The 12,743-nt window shown below is 43.5% G+C and overlaps 1 protein-coding gene across 2 annotated transcripts in view; it reads right to left on the bottom strand.

Annotated features, from left to right (window-relative positions):
• The window catches only part of LOC310639678 (arylsulfatase D-like), a 68,708-nt gene that overhangs the window by 20,382 nt on the left and 35,583 nt on the right, over positions 1-12,743 (bottom strand). For both annotated transcript variants that reach the window (XM_083361512.1, XM_083361513.1), the window contains 2 exons: positions 8,251-8,387; positions 5,361-5,495 (listed from right to left, as the gene is read on the bottom strand). In XM_083361512.1, coding sequence (XP_083217638.1) covers positions 5,361-5,495; positions 8,251-8,387 — 272 coding nt within the window. The remainder of the gene's footprint in view (positions 1-5,360; positions 5,496-8,250; positions 8,388-12,743) is intronic.

The raw sequence follows: 12,743 nt of genomic DNA, 5'->3' as shown, positions 1-12,743 counted from the left end.
AGAATAACGTAAGCATACCATAACTGGCCATGTGAGTTCGGGAAGTGGCAGTCAGATGTTGAAAGACGATGTCATATCAGGAGGAGTATATGAGTCTAAAAACCGCCAGTCCAGCACCACTCTCACTTGTGCTGGGTACCCCAGAAACAGTCAGCAGTCGATCTCTCACCCCAACCTCGACGCTGATCTGGGAGGCAGATGGAAACCCCATCCAGGGAGAGAGAACATACCCTCACGGATCTATCACATCCAGAGAGGTTGTAGATGAAAAGAAACTGAGCCGCCCTCTCACAGAGACTCTTCACCCCGGGTCCTCCTGAGTCTATGGGGGATGGGAGAAATAGTGTACAAGAGTCCATCTCCATGTGGGTGATAGGCAAGCCCAGCTCAACTTGGAAGCCGTAACTCCAGGCCATGATTGAAAGCTGCCTCAGATCTCTTAAGGCAGCAAGTCTTAATCAACATAGGAGATCAACACCGTCCTGATCTTTCCCTCGATAATCTCCAATGGCTGCTTTAAACCAGAGGTGGGTAGATAGCAGCAGGTAGCAGCTAGGAGCAAGCGAGCAGCTAGGAGCAAGGAGCAAGCGAGTAATCGATGGAAATATCCAGCTCCTCCAACAGCATTCACCCATGCCGCGGTTTCTCCGGTTAAACCAGCCATTTGGAGCCATGACTCTATCTGCCCCAAAACTGGGGCGTTTCAAGCCGTGGCTTAAGCTACAGTTCATCCAGTTCCCCCAGCCTTTCCAAATATTCCAGGCTGGAGCATTCACTCCCTCCGCAGTTCCTCCAGCCATTACGAGCCGTTTCTGGTTAAGTTCAAAAAATACAAGCAGATTCAAGCCATGGCTCTTTCCGCCCCGAAAATCAGCTGATCGGGCGTTTCAAGCCGCGGCATTTCAAAATGGCCACAATCTCCCGGCAAGACCTCCTCTGCAGTTCCTCCAGCCATTACAAGACAATTCTGGTCAAATTCAGGCCGTTTCGGTCTAATTCAGACAGATGCAAGCAGGTTCAAGCCGCGGCTCTTTCCACCTGAAAATCAGCTGATCGGCCGTTTCAAGATGCGGCGTTTCAAAACGGCCACGATCTCCCTGCCAGACCTCCAGCTGCCTCTCGCCGATATGGAGGGCACCAACGCCCCCAAAAACAGGGATGACAAAGCAGTCTGATCATCCAGCCCTAACATGGAGGCATTATGCACTCCAAGGGCGCCCCCAAGACCACCAAACCACACCAAACTCACGGAGCTCACGGAGCTCAGCTCGACACATCCGCCATCTTAGTTGAGCCCAAGCAGAGAATCTTGACAAAGTCCTTGCCAAACAACTTCAGCCCTACACAAAATCCATCACCTCACACATACAAAACTCACTCCACTTCATAGAAACAATAAAGAAACAAAACCTGCAACCCAGCGACCTACTCGTGAGCTTTGATGTCATATCCCTCTTCACCCAAGTGCCTATTAAAGAAGCCTTGATAGCTATCCAAAACAAATACAACCCCCCTAAGCACATCCTAGATCTGACCAACCACTGCCTAACCAACACATACTTCAGCCACAATAGAAAAAGATACAAACAGATAGAAGGAGCACCAATGGGATCACCTCTCTTTCCTGTCATTTCAAACCTATACATGGAACACTTTGAAACCAATAACTTAGACAAATCTGAACACAAACACAAACTCTGGTTTAGATATGTAGATGATACTTTTGTAATTTGGCCACATGGGAAAGAAAAACTAGACAACTTCCTCACACATCTCAACAGCCTACACCCCAAAATACAATTTACTGTGGAAATAGAAGCCAACAACCAACTCCCCTTTCTGGACATCCTAATCTACAAAAAACCCAATGGTTCCCTAGGACACACCATCTACCAGAAAAAACACACACCAACCGCTACTTAAACGCAAAATCCCATCACCACCCGGCACAGATCAACTCCGTAGCCAAGACCCTCATCTCCATAACCAAACGCCTAGCTGACAAAGACCACCTAAAAACCAAATTACACACTCTCACAAACATATTAATTTCCAACGGATTCCAAAGAAACACTATCACTAACCTAATCCAAAGGGAGACACCCCCAACAACCAAGACACAGAACAGGACAACGGCATCGCCCTCCTCCCCTACATTAAAGGCACCACAGATAAAATCAGCAAAATTCTACACAAACACAATATCAAGACAGCCTTTGGCACTGACCAAAAAATAACCAACATCTTAAGAAACCCCAAAGACAAGTTCCAACTTGAAAACCAAGGAGTCTATAAAATACCATGCAAAATCTGCCCAGCCACATACATTGGACAAACTAATAGGAGAATAAATGCACATATCGCAGAACAAAAGAACGCAGTCAGAAAAGAAGTAAAATCTTCCTCCCTTTTCCAGCACCTTAAAGCAACAGGACATGAAATTGACTTTGAAGGAATGAAATTAATCTCCAAAACTGAACACTACAAGAAGAGAATAATTATGGAAGCCATCGAAATAGAGAAACACCCCCACAACATGAATAAACATGACAATACCTCCTGCCTACCAGACATCTGGAAACTAGCCCTAGTCAACAAACGAGTCCCAGCCACAAAAACTGACACCGGACCCACAACAACACAGGATGCCACCACCAATCATCCTCACCAGACTCAAACCCAAACCCACCCCAATGACAAAATGCAACCACCATCCAGAAACTAAACCATGGTGGCATCTCCAGCTGCTGCACCCCCTCCTGACCCCCACACAAAGCAAACTGACACACGCCATGAACACAAAGCTAGACCGCAAACTCGGAGCCAAACCAGAGCCTGGGATGTTACACCACAGCCTTCTGCTCAGGACATTACATCACAGAACTCAGGAGGTTACAATACTAAAGCTCGGGATGTCACAACCACCAAGGATGTTGCAGCCCAGAACTCAAGATATCACTACACTAGAGCTCAGGATGTCATCACACAGCCCATCACCCAAGTCATTACAAAACAAAAGACTAATGGGCACACAGCCAACACCTGTTGGATGTTAAAAAAAACAGCTGACTAAGCTGCAAACAATAACTCCATCATCCAGTCATGATGTAACAACACAGCCAACCAACCCACTTACAGCAACAAAGCCTGCACCACACACAACCCCACCAATATTTATAGAGACAGCAGCTCCGATCACACTTTGCTCGCACAAGCACGAAGCCGAAGACACCATCCTGAAGATGACGAGTGGGACCTCGTCGAAATGTCGCCAAGACACTCTCAATCTTACATGGGAAAAGACCCGAATACACCAAGACCTGTGTGTGTGTGTGTGTGTGTGTGTGTGTAAATTTTTTTGGCTTGCTAACAAAGAATAAAGGGAGACCAATATGATCATTTCAAACATGTTGAGTGCAGTTGGTCAGCCAGTTACAAATCCACCTGTTGGTAAAGCTGTCTAACCCACATTTTTCTATCTTATCAAGTAGTAGGTTCTAGTCTATTTTATCAAATGCCTTACTGAAATCTAAGTAAAGCATTCCTCTAGTCCATTAATTTTGTCACCTTGTCAAAGAATGTAATAAGATTTGTCTGGCATGATCTGTTTTTGAGAAACCCATGTTGGCTTTTGGTTATGACTTTGTTTGCCTCTACTGTTCACTGATTCGTTGCTTGATTATCTTTTCCAGCATCTTCCCAGGCCTTGATAAGTCTGTAGTTTCCTGGGTCTGTTTTTTTTCTCCTTTTTTGAAGGTGGGATCTACATCAGCTCTTTTCCAGTCCTTTAGTAGTTCCCTGGTGCTCCAGGATCTTTGAAAGATATAGTTCAGTTGTTCTGAGATCACATTTGTCAGTTCCTTCAGAACCTCGGGGTATCATCATCATCATCATCATCATCATCATCATCATCATCATCATCATCATCTTAACAGCCCCTTCATCTTCTCCCCTCTTGTCAGCCTCTTTCAGTTGCTACTGATTTCTTGGTAAGTCTGTCTTTGTGAAAGGCTTTGCAAACACAGAGAACTTTCAGCCAGAACCCAGTGCTTCTAACACTTCACTTTTATCTTAGCTAGGTTGTAGAGTTGTAGGGTCACTAGGTCTTATAAACAATAGAACCTTTTAATACATCAGATTCCTAGAGCAAGAACCCATGAACAATTAAAAGGAACTAAGCAGAAAATTAAACTAAATTATTTATTTACTTAAAATATTTATATGGCTATCTCAAAACAACTCTGGGCAGCTCACAACAATCATAGAACCAATAAATAAAACAATACAAATAATAAGCAAATATTATGAGTGATAATTATCCCCCTTGGGATGCCCCATAGGAGGCTCAGCTACTCCCATTCCATACTGTTCTCATTGTACTCATACAATCTCAGCACCTCGGTAAAATCTAAGTCTTAAAGGGCTTACAAAAGGCTAGAAAGGAGATCTGTTGAATTGCTGGTGAGACCTGGAGCTTGCCCACCCTATCTGATCTAGTGGGATGGGTGGATATTCTTAGGGAGAAGCAGTCCTACAAATGGTCAGTAAGTCAAGCAGATGGTCAGGGTGGTACTCATAAGCACATTAATGTTTACATGTAAGAGTGCTTATCTATGCTTTGTTTTCGCAAAGGAGACTTATAATTATTAGGTTTTGCAAAATAGATTTTTCTAGGACTGTGGTGGCAGACCTATGGCAGGAGTGCCACAGGTGGCATGCAGAGCCCTCTCTGTAGGCACGTGCGCTGTTGCCCCAGTCCTTGGCCTTCAGCTGGGTTTTATAAAACCTTTTTGCTTTAGGCCTCTGCCGCTGTGTGCAAAAAAAAAAGGTTCAATGAATCAATTTCAATTTCTCATGGGAAAAAAAAGATCTCACAAAGTTGGAATTGATTGATTGAACTTTTTAGTCCCACCCAGTTCTGCAGCCATGCCCACCCAATAGCCCACACCCACCTAGTTGATCACACCCATCCAATGGACCATGCCCATCCGGCACCCGATGATACATAAGTGGGTTTTGGGTTGCACTTTGGGCACTCAGTCTCTAAAAGGTTCGCCATCACTGTTCTAGGAGATTAAAAGCAACACTGTCAGATGGATCTATGTGGGACTTCATAGAGTTACTATTACAAGTCTTTCTTCAAAGGTAATCTTTTATTCTAGCAAAGTTGATTATTTGCAGGAATTAAACTCCTATTTTGAATCTTCTGATTGCAGATGCATGCTTCATTGGTCTACTAGATTTTCCTTAAACCAAATTTCAGTGTTCCATACTGTATCTTAAACTATGTTTAAAGTACCATATCATAGCTTTTAAAATGCAAAACAATTTTTAAGGAAACATAGGAGGGTTACTCTCACCTTTGTACATGCCATTCCAACCACCTTGCTGAATATTTTCTTCCCAAGCCTCTAAGTGTCCACCATGGTCAGAAGTAAAATATGTCAGAGTACTGTTTTTCAAGTTTTCCTTATCAAGAGTATCCAAAATTTGTCCTGTAAAGCAAACATCACTTATGTATCACTAACTTTTAAGTCAGGCAAAATTCTATTATACCATCTTTTTTGGTGATCTTGATTAGTTTGTTCTTGACACTAATATTGTTAGATTAGTTCATTAAATTAAAAATCAACTTTTCATAACATAATCCCAACAATTGTGCAGATAAGAGAGCCTAAAGGCATGTTTTTACTGCTACATCCTTTAGAAGACCTAAAGTTCAGATTATGAATTCTGTTTCTTTCTAACAATCAGGTTTTCCCATATTATTTATCCATATGCATTTTATCAACACCTTCATTTGTAATTTTAGAAGGTCTATTTGATATGGAACAACAAATTGAGGACAGCATAATCTCTCGTGATGTCTATTTAGGTACTCATGTCAGCAGACATAACCCTGTCTGTCATTTCAATCAAATTGCTTTATTAATATTTTTAGTTTTAACCTTGGCATGTTGCAATGAGTTGCAAGTTGAAGTTTTGAAAGAAGATGCCAGAAAATTCCATAAAATGAACACCTTAATTACTGCAAATCAGGAGCTACTGAAATAAAAGTGTCGTGGTTCCGACAGATGAAACTCTTCAAAGAACTTTGAGGCATTGTTTACCTTAAAGAATCTTTATTTGAGTAGAATAGCATCAGCACTAACATAATTGAAGCCAAAAACTGAGTTCCCCTCCCCTGAGCACATAAGTATCAAAGCACAATTTCCTCCTCCAGTTAACAACCATAAATCACATTCCCCAATTAGTTTAAAGCCCAGGCTTCCCCTCCAGCTCTCCAGCTGCCAATTCCTTATCAGCTCTTATTTCAAGAACCTTGGTTCTCATGCTAGGTCCAGTGTTATTATGTCTAGCTAGACTCTCATACATCTTTATTGTCAATCATACTATGAACTATGATAGAAACTTAGTACACTTTTCTTAGTTTATGTTTCAACTAGTGTTCATTGTTTTTACTTTATTTAATCTCATAATGCATCAGAGTATTATAATTTCTTATAGTACCACTAAGAGCTGGCAATATTTTTAGTGTGCCAGGACCTTGCCAGGAACATTTTGATTAGATTATATTTTTATCTACCTTTATAACCTTATTTTACTTTTAATTCTATTTTATCTCATTAATTTTATTTCATTAATTTTTATCTGCTTTGTGGCTCTAGTTTTAGCTCAATAACTGAGAAAAAGTACTTTGATTCTGCGTCATTCTTGTTATTTTAAACTATTTTAAAAACACTTTATGCTCTGATATATAATGCAGAGCCTGCCAATAAATTTAGTCAGATTTACTTATGAGATTTTTCATAAGATTGCACCCTTCCCTCACTGGACAAATGTTCTCTTGGAATGAACTGAGATTGCATGATGCTGAACTCATCAAAAAGACATCATTTCTTTGCAATGCTGCAGTAAGTAAAAAAATAATAATACTTTTTAAATCTTTATTTCTGAACACTCACCAAAATCTAAATGAAAGGAGTCTTTTGACAATTGCTCAATAAAACATTATAAGCAGAAGAATGTGGATATGAAGTAACTATGCAAAAGAAACTAGAAGTATTTATTTGGGATCAAGCTACAGGTAAAAGGTAAAGGTTCCCCCACACATGCGTGCTAGTCATTTCTGACTCTAGGGGCCGGTGCTCATCTCTGTTTCAAAGCCGAAGACCCAGTGCTTGTCTGAGGATGTCTCCGCGTCCCTTTTCAAGCTATACATTGACATTTTAAATTAACATCTACATAGGTGTGTCTGCCTAAGAGTTTATTCCGTTGTTATCAGAAGGGCATATTTCAAAGTACAGATAGTCCTTGACTTAACATCAGTTCCTTTAGTGACCATTCAAAGTTACAGTGTCACTTTTTTCACATGACCATTGCAACATCCCCATGGTTACCTGATCAAAATTCAAACACTTGGCAACTAATTCATATTTATGACTGTTGCAGTGTTTTGGGGTCATGTAAATCACCTTTTGCAACCTTCTGACAAGCAAAGTCAATGGGAAAGCCAGATTCACTTAACAACTATAGCGATTCACTTAACAACTATGGCAAGAAAGGTCATAAAATGGGGCAAAATTCACTTAAAAATGTTTCAGCAACAGAAATTTTGGGCTCAGCAGAAATTTTATCGCAGCCTTCCCCAGATCTGTGTCTTGCAATAATCCTGTCTCTGAACTCTGAAGGCAGTCCCTTTGACCTCATGGCTTTTGCTCTGCTACAGTATACATTGTCAGCTGTGAGGCCTTCTATAGAGAGGTGTGTGTTTTTCCAAATCATATCCAATCGATTTAATTTACCACAGGTGGGCTCCAATCAAGGTGTAGAAATATGTCAGCAATGATCAAGAGAAATGGGAGGCACCAGAGCTAAATTTCAAGTGTTGTTGGAAAGGGTCTGAATACTTATGCCAATGTGATATTTCAGTTTTTTCTTTTTAATACATTTACAGATATTTCTAAACTTCTGTTTTCACTTCGTCATCATGGGGTACTGAGTGTAGATTAATGAGAAAAAATGAATTTCAACAACTGTAGAATCAGGATGCAGCATAACAAAATTGACAAAAGTATGCTTTTACATAAATATTACATAATTCTTATTCTGAGTAATAGTATAATATTTGAATGATTTAATTGCTTTATTAATTGTAGTTACACATATAGGCACACAATTTTGAGGTATATTTTGATACATATGACAGCCTAGAAATAAAATCAATAATACAACTAAAATTGTACTTACCCACCATCCAATCCATCTCTTCTACATTGTCACCATATAATCCATGATTGCTCTTGCCAATGAAATTTTCTGTAGTAACCAGAGGTGTATGAACATGCAAGAAAGAAACTAGGAGGAGGAATGGACCTTGTTTCTTTCTAAAAAATAAGGAAATGTTGCCTTTAATAATTATTCAATGAAATTATTATTTTGGGGAGGGGCAATTGATATTTTGCAAAACAATTGTACTATTAATACTTGATGCTTTGAACCAATCCACCAATAATCCTATGTTCTCATTTATGAAAGTTCAATATGCTTTCTTGTTTCTGTAGTATTTTAAGATTACTTGCTTTGTAAGGGATATATTGTATTTTCCCAAAAAATAAGACTGGGTCTTATATTTTTGGCACCAAAAGATGCACTAGGACTTATTTTCAGGAAATGTCTTATTTTGGGGGGTGGAGCTGCCCCACATGCCTGCACCTGCACGTATCAGGACCCCCGCAGCCAGGCCACACCCTGCTTGGTGACCGCCCCTGACCATTCAATGACCCAGCTGCCTGCCTGGCTCTTCTTTTTCACTCCCCTCCCGAGCCAGACTGCCATGCTATGGAGGATGGGTGGGGGATGCTCAGTCACCTTACCTGGTCCCCCTTCTGTCATTTTGGTGCAAGGAGAGTGATGGAAAAAGGATCCATTGCTGCTGCATCTGCTGCTGGAGGGGTTTTCTTTGGTTCCTGCCACCCCTGCTTCTCCCAAAAGAGCACCTGCCTGGCTTTTCCTCCATCAACTCTCCTGTGGCTTAAGCTGTGACCAGGTAGCACAAGCCTCTCCTTCTGCCTCCCTCCACCAGCCCTGGTATCCCACTGCCAGCCCTCCATCGCTGCCACTTGAGAGAACAGAGAACGGGGTGGAGGGGAGGACTTTTGCTGTGATGCTGACCAAAGTTTTTACGCCAGGCAAATGTGGGTTTCCAGGAGTTAGGATAGAGCCCAAAGAGTGACTTTAGGACATGTAAAGGCACGGACTTCCCTGAATGCTAAAAGTAAAGGGGGGGGGGAGTTAGCTGCCTGAGGGAAAGGTAGCGGTGGAAAACTGCTGCAGGCTGGTCAATTTTGCCCACCACCACCTAGGAACAAAACTACTCAAGTGGCCCTGGGGAGCCTTGGTCACCAGGGTCACACCCACTTGCACAAAGCAGCAGCCCATATGGGCTGCTTTCATCCCAGTCGGGAAAGGGAGAAAGGTGACTTACGTTAGCTTTCTTCACCTCCCTAGGGGTCCTTAAGTCAGTATTCCTTCCTTCCTTCCTTCCTTCCTTCCTTCCTTCCTTCCTTCCTTCCTTCCTTCCTTCCTTCCTTCCTTCCTTCCCATAGCAATTGCTGGTCTGCACATTCTTGCCCTCCTGCATCGCCCTGCATCACTCTGCATCTCCCTTCTCCCTTCTGGAAATGGCAGCCCCATTAGCTGCCACTTCTACTCCCAACGTTGTTTTCCTTTGTATGGAAGGATGCTAAGCTCTGAGGAAAACTACGCCAGCTGGAGCTGGGTGTGGAAAACCAGGGTCCCCTTCCCCAATGGTTCTACAAAACTCTTAATGAAGTGGCTTCAGCAATAATGACACTGAAGAGATAGCTGGCTCGCAGTAACAACCTTTATTTAGTGTGGAACCAGACAGAAGCAGGGTGGCGGTGTTGCTCTTTTATACACCAGTTGGCGGACCCTTGTCCAATCCGCATAGGACATTTTTCCCACTGCGGAAGCTTGGTCCAATCAGCAATGCCTGGTTTGACAGCTTGGAGCTATCAAAGTGTTGTCACGCCTGTGTAATACCGGCGGCCGCCTTGACAGCTGAGAGCTGTCATGCTGCCGTGTGTGCGTATTCGCTCGGCAGCCTTTGACAGCTGACAGCTGTCAAAAGCTGCCGCGTGTGTTCTGTCAGAGGTTTTACCTCACAACTATTACAACTTTAACATAGTATTATAATTTTAACATAGTAGAACTTCAACACATAACACCCCTTACCCCTCCCCTGAACTGGAGGGTTAACCTTTATTTGTTCGCTAGTTTGTTGTGGGACCACTCGTAGTCATTAAGGTAAACTGGGGGTTTTCTAGTACGATCAGAACACCGGAGAGGTATCTCTGTCTTCGGCTCACCCTCCCCCTGTCCTGGATGAGAAGGTAGATGCATAGGTTCGGCCCCTGGAAGCCTTTGGTTCGTCTCTTGCTGCATAGGCATTGGTGGGGTGACGTATTGGGGAGTGTCCAGTTCACTGGAAGGGTTTGGTAGTCCCAGTATCTCGCCATTTCCTTCAGCTGGGTTTTCCGCACTTCGGTTCCTTAGTTGGTCGATATGCCTTCGTATGTGGCAGTCTTTGCCAGTGTCTATAATATAGGATAAGGGTCCCGTTTGTTCAATTACAACCCCCTGAATGCATTTGTTCCCTCCCCTGTAGTTCCTTGCCCAAACGCTCTGCCCGTTCTCCAAGGTTCTTTGAGGGAGGGGTTGTTCTGGTTCTGCTGTCGCTCTATCCGGGTGCATTCTGTCTAGTCTGGTTACAAGGCGTCGCCCCCAATGAAGTTCCACCGGTGACCTCCCTGTGGCCATGCAGGGGGTGGCGTGTTGGGCCAACAGGAATTGGGCTAACCGGTGGTGCCAGTTACCCCTGATGATCTTCTGAAGTGTGTCCTTAGTAGATTTCACCATAACCACAGCCAAGCCATTATACGAAGGATGGAACAGAGCTGAAGTGATATGCCTAATAGAGTTCTCCTTGGTGAAAATCTGGAATTCACGAGAAGTAAATTGGGGCCCGTTATCTGAGACCAAGGCGTCAAGAAGGCCATGAGTGGCAAAAAGCCCCCTAAGTACCTGCACAGTGGCAGCCGGGAACGACCTCTATCCACCTGGAATAGCTGTCTACAATGATTAGGAATACCTGTCCCTGGAAGGGCCCCGCAAAATCTAAGTGTACCCGGGACCATGGGTTCCTGGTTGTTTCCCATTTATGGACTGGGGCATGTGGTTGTGCTGGCCTTGCCTTTTGACAAAGGTAGCACCCTGCCACATGTGCTTCAATGTCTTTATCGATGCCTGGCCACCATACATAGCTCCTGGCTAATGCTTTCATTTTTACCATCCCAGGGTGGCCCTCATGCAGTGTGTGCAAAGCTTTGGGTCTGTGTTTGTCTGGGACAACTACTCTGTTGCCCCAAAGTATGCACCCTAGATGGGATGACAGTTCCTGTCTCCTGGTGAAGTATGCCTGGAACTCAGGTCCCGGGCATTTGGCCTGCTACTCGGAGGTAACCCAGTTTAGTACCCTACTAATGGTTCTATCTGTAGCCGAAGCTGTTGTGATGTCCTTTGCAGATAATGGGCATTCTGATAACTCTAAGATCACTAGGATGTTACCTGCTGGGGTGGGGTCGGGGTCATTGCAAGGCATGGGCAGTCTGCTTAATCCGTCGGCATGACCCATTTCCTTCCCAGGCTTATGGACCAATTTGAACGTATAAGCAGATAAAAACGTAGACCACCTCAAGATTCTAGGAGACAGAATTTGGGGCGTCTGCTTATCCCAAGTGAATATTCCCAAAAGGGGTTTGTGATCCATGAAGATTGTGAATTGCCAGCCATAAAGGTAGTCGTGAAATTTTTTCACGCCGGCAACTATCGCCAAAGCCTCCCTGTCAATTTGTGGGTAATTGTGCTCTGCTTTAGAAAGTGTTCTGGAGTAGAATGCAATAGACTTTTGCATTCCATTTCCCAGTAAGTGACTTAGAACTGCCCCGATTCCGTATGGGAATGCATCGCATGCAATACATAGGGGCAGATCTTCTCTGAAGAGGGTTACGGTGGAGTTATTGGAGATTTTTGAGGTGCTGGAAACTAGTGTTGTGCCGAGGAGACCAGGTCCAGGGGGTTCCTTTGTCTAGCAATCTATGCAGGGGTTCCGCGATAGTTGCCTTGTGGGGTAAGAATGTATGGTAAAAGTTTAGAAGCCCCCAAAAGGCTTGCAATTCCTGTTTGTTTTTTGGAGTGGGGTGGATTTAATAGCACTAATTTTGGAATTGGTGGGGTGAATTCCTTGGGCATCAATCCTATACCCTAGGAATTCGGTGGAGGTTACCCCTATAGAGCACTTTTCCCTTTTTAGTTTGAGGCCAGCTGTTCTGAACCTACTTAGAACTGCCTGCAATCTTTCCACTAAAATCTCTTCCGATTCGTCTGCTATCAGCATGTCATCAAAGTATGGGCAGACCCCGGGAATTCGTTTTAGGGTTTTTTCCATTATTTCTTGGAAGATGCCCGGGGCTGCTGAGATGCCAAATTGCAGGCGCTTCACTTTGAAAGCCCCGCGGTGGGTTACGATGGTCTGCACATCTGCGGTTTCTTGGGTGACAGGGAGCTGTAAGTACACTTGTGCCAAGTCCAGCTTAGCAAAGATGGTGTCGGATCATATAGCCGAGAGGACGTCTTTTACTGCGGGGACCAGGTAAGCATGC

The sequence above is a fragment of the Vipera ursinii genome (assembly GCF_947247035.1).
Source record: "Vipera ursinii genome assembly, chromosome: 4".
Lineage (NCBI taxonomy): Eukaryota > Metazoa > Chordata > Lepidosauria > Squamata > Viperidae > Vipera > Vipera ursinii.
The sequence above is the reverse complement of the archived record's forward strand: the minus strand, read 5'-3'. Positions and strand labels throughout refer to the sequence as shown.